Consider the following 18,860-nt stretch of genomic DNA (forward strand, 5'->3'; position numbering starts at 1 on the left):
TTGTTTATCTGTCCGATAAATTGAAATTTTTTTATGTGTGTTTCTTATTTTCGATCTAATCTGGATCAACAATAGAAAACGGCCCATCAGCATTTGTAAACAAACCATTCAAAAGCCCTTTCATCATAAATCGAAGGCCTCCTACGCAAACCAAACCAGGGAAAGTTTCCCCTACACGATGATGGTATTGGTTTGCGTGGGCGGCCTTCGCTTTGTGGGGAAAGGGTTTTAGAACGGTTTGTTGCTGATGGGCCCTTTTCTATTGTTAATCCAGTAATCACCAATTCTGATCACCTGAATCTAAAATCAACTTAGTACTTTTTTTGTTTAAAAAAAAAATCGAGTTAGAATAATTACACTGCACTAACGAGAAACGTAAGCTTCACCTGAAAAATCGGGTAACTTTTCAAAAATAGGATAGTAATCCAATAAGAATTACCTGCTATATATAAATGATATCACTATCAATTTGCTCTAATTCTCATTTGTACCAAGTTCATTTTTCTGAAACATTTTTTAAAATTAAATCTCTTATTCTTCACAGTTCACCTATTATACTTAGTATAACCACAAACGAAGTGATTTGACGCACTTACGTTTGAAATTTTCAAGTGTACCTCACGGCAACACTATCTACTCATATGTACTAGCTTAAAGTATATAGTTGATGCTATTGGCCTTCACGGCGAATCTATAGCTCTTTACTCCTATGGTAAAATCCGTAAGCAAACGTCAGACTGTGCGTGAAATTTACTTTCAAAAACGAAGAGGTTCGCAAGTGGTGCTGGTGCTGAAGAGTATGAACTGCTGTTGGGATGATCAGATTGATTTCGTCCAGGCACTCCGACTGGATGGAACTAAAGAAAAGGACCGGAAAGCACCGGTATCTGAGGCGGAAAGGAAGAAGATGGACATTGAGGAAACGAAGAAATCACTCCCAGTTTTTCCATTCAAGGAGGATCTCATAGCCGCTATAAAAGAACACCAGATTCTTATTATCGAAGGAGAAACGGGTTCGGGAAAAACGACACAGATTCCACAGTATCTCTATGAAGCTGGGTTTACAAACGACGGCAAGAAGATTGGATGTACTCAGCCTCGTCGCGTGGCAGCGATGTCCGTGGCGGCACGTGTTGCACAGGAAATGGGCGTCAAGTTGGGCAACGAAGTTGGTTATAGTATTCGTTTCGAGGATTGCACATCCGAGCGGACTGTCATTAAATACATGACAGATGGTACGTTGCACAGGGAGTTTCTTTCGGAACCGGACCTAGCTTCGTATAGTGTGATGATTATCGATGAAGCTCACGAGCGTACGTTGCACACGGACATTCTGTTTGGATTGGTGAAGGACATTGCGCGGTTTCGGTTGGATTTGAAACTACTGATTTCCAGTGCCACGTTGGATGCGGAAAAGTTTTCGGATTTCTTCGATGATGCGAACATATTCCGTATTCCTGGTCGTCGTTTTCCGGTACGTAGTTAGATTTGACTTGCTTTGTGTTTTGCTGTAAAATCTAACTTTTTCTCTTCTAGGTTGATGTCTTCTACACCAAAGCACCGGAAGCAGATTATATCGATGCATGTGTGGTGTCGGTTCTACAGATTCATGCCACTCAGCCTCTTGGAGACATTCTTGTATTTTTAACTGGTAAGTGGGTCTATTTCTATGCGATGTTAAAAAATTACATTTTTTTTTTCGTTCCAGGACAAGAGGAAATCGAAGCCTGCCAGGAGATGCTCCAGGATCGCGTCAAGCGGTTGGGTTCCAAACTCAAGGAACTACTCATCCTTCCCATTTATGCCAATCTGCCGTCGGACATGCAGGCGAAAATTTTCGATCCAACTCCACCGAACGCCCGGAAAGTCGTACTGGCCACCAACATCGCCGAGACATCACTAACCATCGATAACATAATGTACGTGATCGATCCGGGCTTTGCAAAGCAAAATAATTTTAACTCCAGAACCGGGATGGAGACCCTGATGGTCGTGCCCATTTCGAAAGCGTCTGCCAATCAACGTGCAGGTCGAGCAGGGCGCGTTGCCCCTGGCAAGTGCTTTCGTCTGTACACAGCCTGGGCATACAAACACGAGCTGGAAGACAACACCGTCCCGGAAATTCAGCGCATAAACCTGGGCAATGCCGTGCTAATGCTCAAAGCTCTTGGAATCAACGATTTGCTTCATTTCGATTTCCTCGATCCTCCACCACATGAAACGTTGGTTTTGGCATTGGAGCAACTTTACGCCCTAGGGGCATTGAATCACCACGGTGAACTGACCAAACTTGGACGACGGATGGCGGAATTTCCGGTCGATCCCATGATGGCAAAAATGCTGCTTGCTAGTGAAAAGTACAAATGTTCCGAGGAGGTGGTGGCCATCGCTGCAATGCTATCGGTGAATGGAGCCATCTTCTACCGACCGAAAGATAAAATCATCCACGCAGATACGGCCCGGAAGAACTTCAACCACATGCACGGGGACCACTTGAGTTTGCTACAACCAATGGGCCGAATCGGACTACAACACTCAGTGGTGTTACGAAAATTTCATTCAGTTCCGTTCGATGAAACGAGCTCGCGATGTCCGGGAGCAGCTGGTTGGGTTAATGCAGCGAGTCGAAATCGAAATGGTTTCCAGTCTGCCGGAAACGACCAACATCCGGAAGGCTATTACAGCCGGGTACTTTTATCACGTCGCTCGGCTCTCCAAGGGGGGGTCACTACAAAACGGCCAAGCACAATCAGACGGTGATGATCCATCCGAATTCGGCACTGTTCGAAGAACTGCCTCGTTGGGTGCTGTACCACGAGCTGGTGTTTACGACGAAGGAGTACATGCGGTCGGTGATTGAAATCAAAAGCAAGTGGCTGCTGGAGGCGGCACCGCATTACTACAAACCGAAGGAGCTCGAGGATTCCACCAATAAAAAGATGCCGAAAACGATCGGTCGGGCCACGCTGACCGAGGCGTAGGTTGTGATGAGACGGTTTGAGGTAATTCAAGAGCATTTTTCGCACTATGTATTCAACGGGAATTGTTGTTATTTGCGATGACATTATCCTACCTAGGGTGTCGGGTGTAAATTAGTGATCTTTAGGGACAAATAGGTGAAATATAAGGTTGCTGCAACCATGCTATATTGTCCCCCTTATTCTGCGAGTCACATGACTCTCTCTCACCGGTGAGGTGACAATTGTCACCTCGTGTGAGGTGACTCTCCATGCAAATCAAATGGAGAGTCACCTCACACGAGGTGACTATTGTCACCTCACCGGTGAGAGAGAGTCACGTGACTCGCAGAATAGGGGGGTATGTCAGTAGAGAGCTTCATAAGGCTAGCCCGTCTAATCCCAGTCGCGCTCCTTTCCGTTTCTTCAGGTCCGGTTAGGTGGATTTAGGTATTCTCTGGCACGCCGAAGCCAACTGCAGGGCTGTTACAAGTGTCGCAAATTTTGTGCGGTTTTATAGCTTTTGAAGTGCGGATTTTGCGGAAAGCTTATCGACATTGAACACATTTTTTTAAATGATTTTTTAGCTTGCCCAACCAACTATTAATAACTTTACTGCTTTACTTCTTTATTAAATAATAGAAGGTCTTTCTAAACGTAGATTTTCCTGGAGTCTTCAAATAATTAGAATCGAAACTTAGTTGAATTAACCCTAAGTGGAACTAATTCGCGCCAAAGCAAATCTGAGATGGCAGTCCACGAATACCTCAGATTTGCGAATTTAGCGTAGTCGTAACAACGCCGTCCTTGACGGGAACTAACAAAGTTTATACTATTTCAAACAATCGCTGATAGGAAGTTTTTTCGCCAAGTGAATGATGAAATACTCACAATGATTTCACTGTCTAAGATTTATTGCTGTCTCTAATAGCATATGTAGCAAAGCTATACATTATTTGTCTCTCGTCTCAATACCTACTTACTACCAAAAGTGGATGTGTTAATAAAACAATCAATGATTAACAATTAAAAAAAAAACCCTCACTGAATTCAACCATACACAGCAGAACATACAAAATCAAATCTCTCTTTAAAATATGCCCCGACCCGTCCGCTCTAATGCTGCGACCACTGGATCGACTTGATGTCGATACCTTCCTGGACCATCTCCCACAGCGGGGACATCTCTCGGAGTCGAGTCACGTGCTTGATGCACTTTTCAGCTATGTAGTCGATTTCCTCGATGGTGGTAAACCGTCCGATGCCAAAGCGAATCGAGCTGTGAGCCAGATCTTCGTCTGCACCAATCGCACGCAGCACATACGACGGTTCCAGCGAAGCCGAAGTGCAAGCCGACCCACTCGAGAGGGCAACGTCTTTCAGCGCCATCAACAGCGATTCACCCTCAACGTATGCAAACGACAGATTGATACATCCGGGATAAGAATGAACTGGATCGCCATTGCGGATGACTTTCGGTAGCGATGCGAAGATTTGGTCCATCAGGCGTTTCGAGAGGAACTCCATCCATTTGTGATCGTACTCCATTTCACGGCTAGCGATTTCACAGGCTTCCCCCAATCCAACGACCAGTGGAGTCGGAACGGTTCCACTTCGAATGCCACGCTCCTGGCCACCTCCGCTCTGAATGGCTTCCACACGAACTCGAGGACGAATGCGAGTTGAATGCGAGAGGCTCCCAAACATACAAACTTTGCTCTTTCATTAAAGGGTGTCCACGATGAAATTGCCACACACAAAATTGATTCGCAAAATTCGAGTTTTCATCCGATTGCCATCAAATTTTCAGGGATTGAGAAATAACTATTAAACTTCATTTTACCATTTTACTCGTATTTTATTTACAGTCCATACGCAAATGCCCGCACCTTGGCCTTAACCCCGGCCATAAGATTCTGCACAACCTGTGAATCAACCGTTTTTTGCATGTAAACCCATACTTTCTTCAGTTCCTCGACTGTCTTCACTACCTTAGGTCGTTTAAGAAGGTGCTGCTTCATAATCGCCCAGTACTTCTCGATGGGGCGGAGCTCCGGAGTGTTGGGAGGGTTGAACATTTTCGGCACGAAATTGACCTTATTGTCCGCATACCACTTCAGCACGTCCTTGGAGTAGTGGCATGAGGCCAAATCCGGCCAGAAGATTGTTGGGACGTTGTGGGCCTTCAGGAGAGGAAGCAGCCGCTTCTGGAGGCACTCTTTTATGTACACCTGTCCGTTCATCGTGTCCTGGGTCACGAAAGGTGCACTCCGCTTCCCGCACGTGCAGATGGCTTGCCAAACCAGGAATTTCTTCGCAAATTTGGACATCTTCTGAGTGCGGACATGCTCCGGAACGCTGAACTTATCCTTGGCCGTGAAAAACAGGTTGCCGGGGATCTGTTTGAAGTCGGCCTTCACATATGTTTCGTCGTCCATAATGCAGAATTCAACTTTCGTCAGCATGTTGAGGTACAACTTCCTGGCACGGGTTTTGGCGGACTTGTTCTGCTTCTCGTCGCGATTAGGGGCCTTTTGTACCTTGAACGTTCGAAGCCCAGCTTTAGTTTTGGCCTTCTGGACAAAACTTCGGCTTAGATGCAGCTTCTTAGCCACATCCCTTACGGAGGCGTTCGGATTTCGGTTGAAGGCCCCAACTACGCGGTTGTGATTTTTGGTGTTGTACGGAATACTTTTTCCTTCACTTCTGGGCTTCCGATCGGTGGTCAACCGTTCCTCGAACCGCCTAATCACTCGCGACACCGTGGAATTCGCGATTCCCAACGTTTTAGCGATGGAACGATGCGAGAGATCCTTGTTCTCGTGATGAATGCGCAAGATTTTATCACGCACGAGCTGTTCTTTCGACTCCATTTCCGCGAGTTTTGATCACAGGACTTTAAAACTTGCAGGATGTAAATAATGGACTATGAACTAAATCCACCCAAATTTTCATTAAATTCTACCCAACGGTTAAAAAGTTAGAGCAATTTCATAGTGTGGCAATTTCATCGTGGACACCCTTTATCACGACGTTCTTATGCATAATCTAGTGTGACGTAACGTTGGATCATGCGTAAGAACACCGTGAGAACGAAGGAGTCGACTACATTCTTTCTGCCGCACCTATACTGCCGTTATACGCATAAGAGTCCCACGGTGCATAAGGATTGCATAGAACATGGGACAGTTATGCGTAGAACGGCAGTATAGTTCCGCACACGGTTCCCGCGCTGACTGTTCCTTACTTTCTCACTCTAATCAAAATTTCCTTCGATGAGTGAGAAAACAGCACCCCGTCAACGCGAGTGAGAACGCGAGTTGCCAGATCATTGCACACAAAACCAACTTGAATTAATTCAAATCAAAAATACTAGCGAACCTGGCGGTGAGCGGCGGAAAGTGGTCTAAAATTCTATTACAGAGAACCACCTTATTTTAATTAATTTCTTCGGAGAAAGTCGTCTGTAACTTCGTTTGTGGGATAACCAACCTATTCATCCAGATAGCATTTGGCCCTGTAACCTTAATCTCTGTCACTCAATAAATTCTAGGGCTTGAATCATAAGATGTATCGATCATAAAAAGTGGTAGAATTCGATTTATGAAAGTATCTCGAAAGATCAATTAATTGTTTTGAATACATTAAGTGCCTCATTGAGTTGAATTTTTCCCATAGCTTTAGAAAACACTTTCTGTAATTTGGCTTTCATTTTTCCTACAAATAACCAGGGTTGCTTCCACTCACTTGCTATAAAAAAATACTTTTCGGAATCATGCAATCATTAGATGTTATAATGATATGTTGTACTAGTAACTAACAATAAGAGGGTGTAAAGTATGTGTTTGACTCATAAAACCTGTCAATTTCGCTTTCAGAGCGTCACAATCAGCGATCTTATGATTCGTGAGCGTTCACTCAGAGTGAGCGCTCACGAGTCGTAAAATCGCTGATTGTGACGCACTGAAAGCAATTTTGACAGATTTTATGTGTCAAACATATACTTAATGACCTCTTCTTGTAACTTACAAGTACTAATTTAGCATTATACTATTTCATGATTCCATAATTCCGAAAAACATTTTTTTATAGCTAGTGAGTGGAAGTAACCCTGCAAATAACCACTGAAAATTTACAGTTGGCCATGTTTTAAAAATTGCGTACAGTTTCGTTTTTTGTTGAATATCAACATACGGGAAATTTTTAAGATTTGAACCGGGAAAACCGGGAAAAAACCGGTTATTTCAACATAAAAAGTCCCTGGGCAACCTGCCGCGCAACTGAAAAATAACACAGCAGCGAGAACAGATGGAGTGCAACCGGAACTGATCCGATATGGCCCGGAGTCCTTACATCAGCACATGCATCGGTTGCTCGCAATGATGTGGAATAAAAATGAAATTCCGCGCGGTATAATTGAAACCTTTCAAGTACCGATTCCGAAGACACCTAACCCCGAACGCCCGGAAGAATATCGTCGCATAACACTTTGCCAGGCAGTGTACAAAATATACGCACGGTTTTTGTTAGAGCAGTTGGAACTATTTTTAGGTGATGTTCCTAATTATCAGTTTGCATACCACCGAAACCGCTCCGCTGAAGATCAAGTTTTCATAGTAAGACGGATACTAGATGAGCAATGGAGAAAAGGTAGTGACACATAGGTGTAGCCAGAGTTTGCAACTGCCCCCTCTAAACTCAGCAACACAAAGGCTTTCGGTGAAATGGCGTTCGGTGAAATGGCATTCGGCCAAATTTAACATAGTAATTTTTTTTTCGCCCCTCCCTAGCTCGAAACCTGGCTACGCCCTTGTAGTGACATATGTTCTATCGCTGGATATCTGTAAAGCCTTCGACCGCATAGACCTGAACCGAGTGCCAGAAGTACTTCGTGCGCTAGGAGTACCGGTGTACCTAATAAATCGGATCGTAAAATGTTGCTTAACGGAACGCACCTCACTTCAATGGTTTGGTCAAAGAACGGAGGAATATCCCAAGGTGCGCGGAATCAAGCAAGGATGTCCACTATCGCCAAAGTTGTTTGTATACCTTCTGGATCAAGCTCTCATCCAACTACAACGCGAAATGCCGAAGTTATTGTTGGAACAATCCAGCAGCATTCGACTTCCCTGTCTGCGGGTATATACCGATGATATAATTGGATTGCTAACTCATCCATCGCAGATCGAAAGGAGCCAATTGCAAGCCTCACTCCTGCCTTAGAGGCGTTCGGTTTGGAACTCAATGTATCCAAAACCGAAGTTCTAATACGTGATCCATCAATAACAGTTGCTCGGGACCCCCCACGGCAAGGCACTGTTGGGCGTTACAACATACGGGTGGTATACGCACGGATGATGAGATACCTAGGGATATATCTCACAAGCTCTCTGAATCGTAGGGAGGCAGTAGCTGAATGAATTTCAAAAATGATACCGTCGGACAGTAACAATGAATAAAGGAATTACCTATAATCCACATCAGAACGTCATTTCCTTCAAATGCTACTCCGTCGCAGCACACACCTTATATTGATCGCTAACCTTCATTTAGTTTCAGCATTTTCGACATTATAATCAAAAGGTTAGTTTAAAAAAGTATAATTACCATGCATAGAGATAAGTTAATGTACCAGAACCTGGACGGACACAAGCCTACCCAGGGGAGGACCCGGATACGATCACCCATGTGTGTCTTAGAGTATCGCACGAGCTGACGAGTGCAACGGGAAGTATAGTAGGTGTATAGACTAGGGGGTTGGTCCCTAGATAAGCCTTCTTAGCAGAAGGCACATCCTTTGTAGTGAACAACTACAATTACAAATTGCACAAGAAATTATTTAAAATTCCAGAACGTCCACATCTGTGCAGATTTTCTGACAGAATTTCAATGGAAACTGAATCAAAAGCCCCCTTAATGTCCAATAATACTGAAGCCAACAGGCCAGTGATTAAATCTGATGTCGACATCAAAGCAGCCGGACATTCTTGATTTGGATTTCATCCGAAGATAATAACGGTAAGAGCTTACTACCATTACTTATTCGTTTAATACTGATTTTTTAAGAACACATTTATGTGATCCTTAAACCATTTCAAGCTGAACAATGCCTTACGTCCTAAGTAACATTGATTGATTCTCTTCATCGGCTTTCTCTTTCGTTAATAACTTGGATGCAGAACCGTTTCGTGTCTTGTTTGTCGTATTAGAAGCTATATAATAGCTTGTTTCATCGATCTGTGAGCAAGGAATGTCTTAACATGGCCGTGAGGATGCAAAGAGAAAAACAACGAAAAGAATCTGCACCAATGTCTAGCTTGATTTGTTTAATTCTAAAAAAGCTTGCAAAATGCTCATGATCGGTTGATTTTTTTTTAATTATTTCTCTAAGTGGGTCGTAATCAACGAAAACAAGAATATGGCTGTATATCACATGCCCACTACCAGCCCTGAGACATCTTTACAGTACACTGTACTGGAACAATTTCGGAAAATTGGTTTACTTAACAACATAACTTACTGTAGTAATGGGAAGAGAATCAATCGTCGCAGTTAGGCCCTTATGATTCTGAACGCTAGAAAGGTTTTTTTTCGTGTTTATGTGTAACCGATGGGAAATCACGTATGTACTTTTAATTCTACTGGGAGTGTCATCTTGTGGAATGAACCCATCTGGAATACCTAGTCGATTTGTTTGTCAAATTTTTGTTCAGTATATTTTTTCCAAAATCATCCTTTCATAGAGTGATCCGAAGTGGAAAATTCACGAAATCGGTAATAATGATCATAATTACTTATTTTATAATTTTCCACCGTTTAGATTTACGGTACTTAAATGATAGATTAATGTTTATTTTGTGCACAAAATAAAGAAATTAGATCTAACATTATGGGACAACTACACAGCATTAAAATAGTACACTGGAGTCGCTTTTTACGCGGTTTTTTTTTACACGGTTTTTTTTTACGCGGTTTTTTTTTACGCGGATTTCGGAATTTACGCGGTTTTTTTTTACGCGGATTCCGGAATTTACGCGGTTTTTTTTTACGCGGATTTTGGTTTTTTTTTACGCGGATTTCAGAATTTACGCGGTATATCGCTTTTTACGCGTTTTTTTCTTACACGGTCTTTTTTTACTCGGTTTTTTTTTACGCGGATTCCGGAATTTACGCGGTTTTTTTTTACGCGGATTCCGGAATTTACGCGGTTTTTTTTTACGCGGTTTTTTTTTACGCGGGACGTATTACCCGCGTAAAAAGCGACTCCAGTGTACAGTGCTAAATTTTCTCTAACTAGAGAGAACGTTAAATAGCAAATAGAACTCTAATATTTACAGCAATCTGGCTTAAACTTATCAGCACACGAAGCCTAACGTTAACTTAAATATCAAGCAGGTCATATTAGGTACCTCATTGTAACTAATTTAAACTTTTAACAACGGTCTTACATCAACTTTGTACATCACTGAAGGAACGAAAAATATTTACAACTGGCTATTCTTAATTGTTCAATATGGGGAACAGATCCAGATTCCAGAATTCGTCAAAAGAGCTGGTGGTCATGTTGAAATCGGTCGAACCGGTGGGCGAACCCAACGATTCGTAACCTCCGTCCGAGATGAACGATACCGGCGTCAGGGGACATTTGAACACATTCTGTAGTTCGTCGTCCTCCTGCATGGGTTTGAGATCTTCAGAGTAGTTGGAGCAGGTGCTCGGGATAGGGGAAAGTAGGTCCTGAACCGGTTCCAGCTTGACTTTGAACTCCTGTTCGTCGTCGTCGGTCGGTTCTTCGCAAATAATTTCCTCCTCCAGTGGAAGTTCGTCCTCGTCAATGACGATGGTGATGCAGTTGCTTTCGTTGTCGTAGGTTCCATAGACCGTCTGCTGATGCTCCGAGTCAGATTGCCGACTGCTGTGCAGTTTTTCTACGTGAAAGGGTGACTTGGAATAGTTGTGGGTTGTCAGAATTAGGCTGCTTCCTTGACCAGTTTCTTCGCTGGATTCCAGCTGTTCTGATGGGGACCCCACCATTGGTTCAAGCATTCCGCAGCTGGTGCCTGCATCTTGGGCATCTGCCGGGCTGCTTCCGCGATCAGTGCCCTCCAGCTCGCTTGTGACATTGGCCAGTAGGCTTTCGGCAAGCTCTTCGAGCTTGGACACATCGAAGTCTTCGAGCATGTCCTGTAGAGCAGGCAAAGAGCAATTATCTTCCACAAGGCTGTTACCTTTTCGTCGTTGGTCTCCAGACCCGTCTCGTCCTGACTCAGTGTCGTCTGTGCTTCCATTGAAATAGTTCCCTGCTGCTGAGGGGTTGGGGCGGATGCTGCTGATCCTAGTAGGGTGGAAGCAGAGCCAACACTGTGTGAGGCTACTGGGGCGATCGGTTCTGACTTGATCGTGATAGAGGGCGTGTTCATTTGCTGCTGCTGCTCATCGAGTCTTCGCTTCAGCTCTTCGAAGCGGCTTTCCAGATCGAGATACTTGCTGTGGATGGCTTCTTTTTCTGACTGGAGCGCGTCACATTTCATTTGCAACTCGCTTATTTGATCTGTTTGCTGTTGGATGGTATAATCCATCTCTTCCATTTTGGCCTTTTTGCGGTCGCGGGAGGTTTGAGCCGCGACACGGTTTTTCAATTTTCTGTAATAGAAGAAAAATAGTCTTTATAGTTTTTGAATAATTCATGCCAATCGATTTCATAACTCCAACCATAGCTGCTATTTCCCACGTTTCCCACTATCATTAATGACACGTCATCACAAATGATGAAATTTCTAGAAGCGATTATACTACGCCATACACCCCGAAGGTTATCGCTATGGGACTCCCCTGAACCATCACAAAAATGCTAAATGTATGAAACTCACTTCCTCTGAAGCTTCTCCTCCCATGTGAGATGGTCCAGGCGGCGCTTCTTGCCGCGCACCAGGAACTCATCCATCGACGAAGTGGACTCGTCTCCATCCGAGGAGGGAGCTGGCATGATTTCGGTTTTTATTGCCACTGGGGCCAGGTTGATTGGGATGAACTTCGTAGGCACGGTGATGACGATCGGTGCACTCATGTTGACTTCCTTTGAATAACTCCTTTTTTTTCTAAAAACTTCTTAACAATAATGCAAAACAAGGCTCGTTTATCCTTAGTTGTTTGCACTGTGCATCACTGAACTTGTATCAGCATCTTCACAATAAACTACTTCCGCGGACGATAGTTGTTGATCCTTCCCGTTGGAATCACTTTCGAGCAATGTTGGAACTGGTTCATCGCTCCGTAGGTTTGGGCTGCGGTCACGGATTTTGATTCTCTTTTGAACCTCAGAAAAGTCTGATGAAACCACTATGAAAGTTTGCAACCAAATGAAGAACTGTACACAGGGATCAGCCCACCACTCTGGATGACGTCTCAAGAGGATGTGGTCGTCGCTGATTGGTCAAAGAGGAGGGCTGCCAGTCGCTTTTGTGGGAGGAGCTAACGGAAGTTGGAATTAATTTCGATGAATTCCACTGCAATTGTTGATAAACGGCGATGTTTTTGGTAATGATAATTTTTCTGATATAATTTTCAATTTATTGGACTTCAATTATTTGTTAGTGACGTTCCGAATAGGCTCAAATTTAAATTAAAAGTGGAAGTAGTGTAAAACATGATCTTGATCACTTCGCCAACACTGCCGGATTGTGTCGCGTTGTCAATTTACGAGGGACAACCCAGATGCTATATATTAGGGTGGCTATTTTGTATTCAAATAAAAAGTTCAACTTATTTTTTTCCAGTTTTTAATATTGCTAATTCAGAGAAAAATTAACCGCATAAACGCGAACCATTACTTGAACCTACCAAAGACTCAAAAATGATTGAAACTGGTTTATAATCCCCGCTGAACTTTAACTGAAATGATAATAGAGTTGGTTTTTACCGAACTTTCAACAGCTGAACGTTCGGTAAACAGTTCGGTAAACGAAATAACTACCGAACGATCGTTATAAAGTTTCTTCACGTTTTGACAGTTTGTACAAACCGAAGTTCGGTAATCTGATTTATGTTTTACGGTTTGTTCTGTATTTTTTTTACCGAACTCGGCGATTATCCCATTTTACAGTTCGTACTGTAATCTTTTTTAAGGGAGTTCGTCATTTAAAAAATCAGACCACCGTTATTTTGGTATTTTTTTATGATTTAAACGCTGGCCAGACTGAGCAGTTATAACATGTTATAACGGTTGTCAAATAATTGCAACACAGAAACCACCATCAAGATAGCGCTATAACATGTTATAACTCTGTAGTCTGAACAAGGCATTACCGAAAAATCTGTAATATTTTCGTTAACCGATTATTTTCGTTAAAAAACTACCTAACAAGCCAAACGTAGCTGAGTGTGCTCATTTCAAAAGATGATTCACTTAATATCAATTTCAAAACATCTTGCCACGTGTGCCCCTTATAAACGGGTACCATATTATTATTATTATTATTTAGCTTTATTAAGGAGGCTTTCAGCCTTGGGCTGGTTCGCCTCCAAAGCAACGGGTACCATACACAAACGATATCATAGATGGTGCGACCATACCGCATAGAGTTGGGATGATATTCCGGATTGGTGGTTAGGCGCTTCTTATGGTTTTTGTTAATGCGGGGCAGTTTAGACTCCTGAGCAGAAAAAAATAGGTATTTATTAACATCGATGTCGACAACAAAACAGCTCGGTTAATCACCATTAGTTTATTTCAAAAAGTAATCTTTAAAAAAATAGAATTTTAATGGGATACTTTTCATCAAACCTTGCAGTCAATAATCATACCCGTTCCCACAAAATAATGAGACACTGTAGCGGTGAACGACAGTGACATATTTTGACGTTTCTCTCATCGTTATTTGCGCTGCACGCGTGACATAACATTTTGCAAATCAAAACAAGCTCACATCATTAAATGTAATATGATCCAGTTCTTCTGAATTTCGTTGTTTAATTCGATAATTCGATTATTAGTTCTGTGTAAGTTTGCGAACTGAATCAGGAAGATGTTAGACAGAGCTCTGCTTGTATTGGTACGCCAAGGTGTTCCCCGGTCGCCGCAGTACTGGGCTCGGAATTTCAGTGCAAAAACATCGGAAAACGTCTCGGACAAAAAGGATCCACAGTCAAACGAAAAGCTGATAAAAGTGGCAATCATTGGCGTGCCCAATGCCGGCAAAAGTACATTGATCAATCACCTGATTGATCATCGGGTAAGTCATTGTAAGCGATAGTAGTATGAGATGTAACATGTATCTATTGTCCATGTAGGTTTGCCCTACATCGATGAAGGTGCATACGACGCGAAGCACTGCAAGGGCAATCCAAAGCCGTGCCAACTCGCAGATGATACTGTTCGACACTCCTGGTTTGGTTGGAGACCGCGAAGTCAAAAAGCACCATATTGATTCGAATTTCCTGTCGTCCTGTCGACATGCGGTACAAAACTCAAACCTGATCGGTGTGGTTCACGACATTTCCAATTCATGGAACAGGAATACACTCAATCCTATTATGGTGGATGTGCTAAAGAGTTACAGTCATATTCCCAGCTTCCTGATACTGAACAAGATCGATACACTGAAGTCGAAGCGAATTCTGCTGGATATCGTGAAGAGTATCACAAACAACCAGTTGGAAAGCATAAAGAACTATCGCATCAAAAAGCGCAAGAGCTTGGAGAATGCACCAGCAGAAGTGAAATCCCAGGCAGTGGATGTGGAAGGATGGCCTCACTTTTCTGAAATTTTCATGGTATCAGCTGTCACCGGGGATGGATTGAAGGAGGTGATGAATTTCATCTATTCCCATGCAAAGAGTGGACCGTGGGAGCACTTGGCGTCGGAAACAACGGATCAGACCCCGGAACAATTGATCGTGCAAAGCGTTCGGGCTCGCCTGTTGGACTATCTTCCACAGGAGATTCCGTACTCGCTGAATACAGAGCTGGAATTCTTCGAGAATATGAATGGAAAGATCTTTGCCAGTGCAGTGGTGACCTGTCCGAGTGAGCGACTGGAACGGTTGGTTTGTGGAGAAGGCAACGGGAAACTGAGACAGATTACGGAACGCGTTACGTCGGATTTGATTGAGACGTTTACGGTGCCGATTTCATTGACGATAGTCACTAGGATTAAGAGCAAGGAGAAGTAATGCAGAAACGAGGTTGGAATAAAACAATGCTATCTACGTGGTATTTGCAATTAATAGTAAACAGTGTTTTTATTTCTTCATTATGATACGAATTCCATAGATCGGAGCCTCCCTTGGCTCAGTCGGTACACATAAAATTTAGTAGTCAGAAGTACACATAAAATTTAGTAGTCAAATGAATAGTATGTGTGGTTACACATGAATTTTATGCATACACTGTCGATGTGTCCGACTCATATATATATATCATTTGTGTCATATCATACACATAAAATTTAGCATTGAATTTTTATTAATGTAGCCGTTAAACATTTCGGCATTTCTCAGTTCCAAACTATTTTCCTCTCACCTTCGGAGAAGTAGTCATTGGAGGATAAAAAAGATGTCACTTATGCGTTAAACTTTCGCCCTGAGATAAGCCCCCTTATTCTGTGAGTCACGTGACTCTCTGTCTCCGGTTAGGAGAGTCACCTCACCGGTGGGAGAGAGAGAGAGAGACAGAGTTACGTGACTCGCAGAATAAGGGGAAAATTTAACCACAAATTTCGGCCTTCCCCAGGTCCAGGCTAGATTCTTCTCACCTTCGAAGTGTTTTAATCAAAGTTTTAACCAAAGCAGACCTAAATCTCAACCATTTCAACATTTCAAATGGTCCTATCTGGTTTGAACGATTCTATTCATCGACTTTCTCTTTTGTGAAACTAATGTTCTGCCCGACAACAACTCAGCAGCACGAGACTCCTTGAGTCTCAGAGTTGGCGCACTACTGGGCGAAAAGGCACTCAAGCTTTCAAATGAACTGAAACACAGCGCGGATCAACTTAAACACTGTATTTTTGTTTTTCCAATTAAAGTGTGGATTCTTCGATACAATCGATGTAAATATTTACATTATTTGACAAATCTCAGGTAATCATGACAGCAGTTGGTCTCTTTTCTTCATTCATATTGTTTTCAATAATCAAACGTCATGATTACCTGGGTTTTGTCAAAAACGGTAAATATTTACGTTGTTTGTACCAAAGAATTGTGTGGTGTTGTGATCGATTTTCTGGCACATACCCTTGACGACGATGGTGACTACGACGACTGCAGACCAGCAAGTCGGAATTTCACCGAACTAAAATAGGTACAATCAATCAATACGAAACTAACGATTTTAAATTGGCTCACTACTTGACTAGCCTATTGGTCCCAAGCAAACGATTAACGTACCCCATTCTAGTCGAAATTCTAGTACTACGCACTGTTTGTTTTGATTCGCTATGAAAGTTTGACAGATAAAATGAGGGGTTATTGGTTTTTCCTATGTTTCGAGGGGTGAATCAATCAGCTTGGGACCGAAGAGAGTACCAGGGCTGAGCCAAAAAGCTGAGCACGCTATTTCGGGACCTTCTAGTCTTAGAGTTAACTCTATGGTGTCACCATTTTGCCGCGGCCATGCACGCCTTATTCAGCAGTCGGCCGTTAAACATGGTCGTATCGTCTGCCCAGTGGGTTTCACCGCAAGTGTTATACTAATTTACTGGAATGCTCGATCACATGGTGCATATTTAAAATATTGTATTGCACCTTAGTAACAGAACGGTTACATTTGATAACCATTGCAGGGCTAGCAGTAGGTCACTTTTTAGTGACTTGGTCACTAAAGGGTGTCCACGATGAAATGCCACACTATGAAATTGCTCTAACTTTTTAACCGTTGGGTAGAATTTAATGAAAATTTGGGTGGATTTAGTTCATAGTGCATTATTTACATCCTGCAAGTTTTAAAGTCCTGTGATCAAAACTCGCGGAAATGGAGTCGAAAGAACAGCTCGTGCGTGATAAAATCTTGCGCATTCATCACGAGAACAAGGATCTCTCGCATTGTTCCATCGCTAAAACGTTGGGAATCGCGAATTTCACGGTGTCGCGAGTGATTAAGCGGTTCGAGGAACGGTTGACCACCGATTGGAAGCCCAGAAGTGAAGGAAAAAGTATTCCGTACAACACCAAAAATCACAACCGCGTAGTTGGGGCCTTCAACCGAAATCCGAACGCCTCCGTTAGGGATGTGGCTAAGAAGCTGCACCTAAGCCGAAGTTTTGTCCAGAAGGCCAAAACTAAGGCTGGGCTTCGAACGTTCAAGGTACAAAAGGCCCCTAATCGCGACGAGAAGCAGAACAAGTCCGCCAAAACCCGTGCCAGGAAGTTGTACCTCAACATGCTGACGAAAGTTGAATGCTGCATCATGGACGACGAAACATATGTGAAGGCCGACTTCAAACAGATCCCCGGCAACCTGTTTTTCACGGCCAAGGATAAGTTCAGCGTTCCGGAGCATGTCCGCACTCAGAAGATGTCCAAATTTGCGAAGAAATTCCTGGTTTGGCAAGCCATCTGCACGTGCGGGAAGCGGAGTGCACCTTTCGTGACCCAGGACACGATGAACGGACAGGTGTACATAAAAAAGTGCCTCCAGAAGCGGCTGCTTCCTCTCCTGAAGGCCCACAACGTCCCAACAATCTTCTGGCTGGATTTGGCCTCATGCCACTACTCCAAGGACGTGCTGAAGTGGTATGCGGACAATAAGGTCAATTTCGTGCCGAAAATGTTCAACCCTCCCAACACTCCGGAGCTCCGCCCCATCGAGAAGTACTGGGCGATTATGAAGCAGCACCTTCTTAAACGACCTAAGGTAGTGAAGACAGTCGAGGAACTGAAGAAAGTATGGGTTTACATGCAAAAAACGGTTGATTCACAGGTTGTGCAGAATCTTATGGCCGGGGTTAAGGCCAAGGTGCGGGCATTTGCGTATGGACTGTAAATAAAATACAAGTAAAATGGTAAAATGAAGTTTAATAGTTATTTCTCAATCCCTGAAAATTTGATGGCAATCGGATGAAAACTCGAATTTTGCGAATCAATTTTGTGTGTGGCAATTTCATCGTGGACACCCTTTATAGAGGAAACGCTCCTATAGTTGCGGTACGTTAGAAGCGTTAGGTTCCTATAGTTGTGCATGGAGACTCAATACACAACTATAGGACTACAGGGACCTAACGCGTCTAACGCAACTATAAGAGCGTTTACCGTACGGCAGTTTGAAAATTGTATATACAAAGAAGAAAGCGAGCAAAGGACAATTTTGAGGAAGGTACGAATCGGGTAGTTGTTTACGTCTGATGGCGACTTGAGTGTAAAACAATCGATAGAACTGTTTCCGCACATCGGAGGTAGCCAAATGAGCTAATCAGCGATCATCCCTTTTGCCAGTGGTGGCAGTGGGAAACAACCCTCACCATCCCTCATTAACGGATGAGCTTGGTAAAGGAGGTGCTCTACCCGATTCGTACCTTCCTCAAAATTGACCGTTGTTCACTTTCTACTTTCTGTATACAAATTTCACACTGCCGTACTATAACGGAACTATCAACTCTTTACTTTCATCTTCTCATCTAGCGTATAAAATGTCCACTTTAATTCTGATATCAAGTTAAGCATTTTCAACAACTAAAATAATATATTTTCAAGAATTTTGTTGATTGTTCTGCAAAGAATTTCAAGAATGTAATATTATTTTTGCAAAAGATTATTTGCCTCTAAGGAATTATTCTAAAAAATGTTCTTGAGATCATTCTAAAGAAATTCTGTGAAAAGTTCTTAGCGAATTATCAAAGTTATCTACCTAGATACATCAACATTTTAAAGATTTCGAACGCAGAATCAAATTCAAGATCATAAAAAACG

At 42.9% G+C, this 18,860-nt stretch overlaps 3 protein-coding genes and 1 pseudogene across 3 annotated transcripts; 2 read left to right on the forward strand and 2 right to left on the reverse strand.

Moving 5' to 3' along the window:
• The first annotated feature begins 709 nt into the window (after positions 1-709).
• Positions 710-3,133, forward strand: LOC135705271 (probable pre-mRNA-splicing factor ATP-dependent RNA helicase mog-4; annotated as a pseudogene).
• Positions 3,134-3,977: 844 nt separating this feature from the next.
• LOC135705272 (cysteine desulfurase-like) lies at positions 3,978-4,664 on the reverse strand. The gene has a single exon (XM_065226895.1). It carries the CDS (start codon positions 4,662-4,664, stop codon positions 4,074-4,076), a length of 591 nt encoding a protein of 196 aa, XP_065082967.1. The 3' UTR covers positions 3,978-4,073.
• Positions 4,665-10,233: 5,569 nt separating this feature from the next.
• Xbp1 (X box binding protein 1) lies at positions 10,234-12,295 on the reverse strand. Its single transcript, XM_065226906.1, is given in 3 exon segments — positions 10,234-11,360; positions 11,363-11,600; positions 11,828-12,295. Coding segments are annotated over 3 exon segments (1,338 nt in total). The 5' UTR covers positions 12,025-12,295; the 3' UTR covers positions 10,234-10,457.
• A 1,575-nt stretch (positions 12,296-13,870) lies between these two features.
• LOC135705360 (GTPase Era, mitochondrial) lies at positions 13,871-15,189 on the forward strand. Its single transcript, XM_065227053.1, has 2 exons — positions 13,871-14,188; positions 14,247-15,189. Exons 1-2 carry the CDS (start codon positions 13,982-13,984, stop codon positions 15,126-15,128), a joined length of 1,089 nt encoding a protein of 362 aa, XP_065083125.1. The 5' UTR covers positions 13,871-13,981; the 3' UTR covers positions 15,129-15,189.
• Positions 15,190-18,860: the final 3,671 nt, after the last annotated feature.

Source organism: Ochlerotatus camptorhynchus, unplaced genomic scaffold (assembly GCF_037179485.1).
Source record: "Ochlerotatus camptorhynchus isolate MF236.1 unplaced genomic scaffold, CSIRO-AGI_Acam_v1.1 ptg000265l, whole genome shotgun sequence".
NCBI classification, from domain to species: Eukaryota; Metazoa; Arthropoda; class Insecta; order Diptera; family Culicidae; genus Ochlerotatus; species Ochlerotatus camptorhynchus.

Bases quoted from the DNA above. Each gene is read 5' to 3' on its own strand.
- LOC135705272 (XM_065226895.1), bottom strand. From the start codon at position 4,664: ATGTTTGGGAGCCTCTCGCATTCAACTCGCATTCGTCCTCGAGTTCGT.
- LOC135705360 (XM_065227053.1), top strand. From the start codon at position 13,982: ATGTTAGACAGAGCTCTGCTTGTATTGGTACGCCAAGGTGTTCCCCGG. The intron at 14,189-14,246 runs GTAAGTCATTGT...TTGTCCATGTAG, and splicing joins ATCACCTGATTGATCATCGG to GTTTGCCCTACATCGATGAA.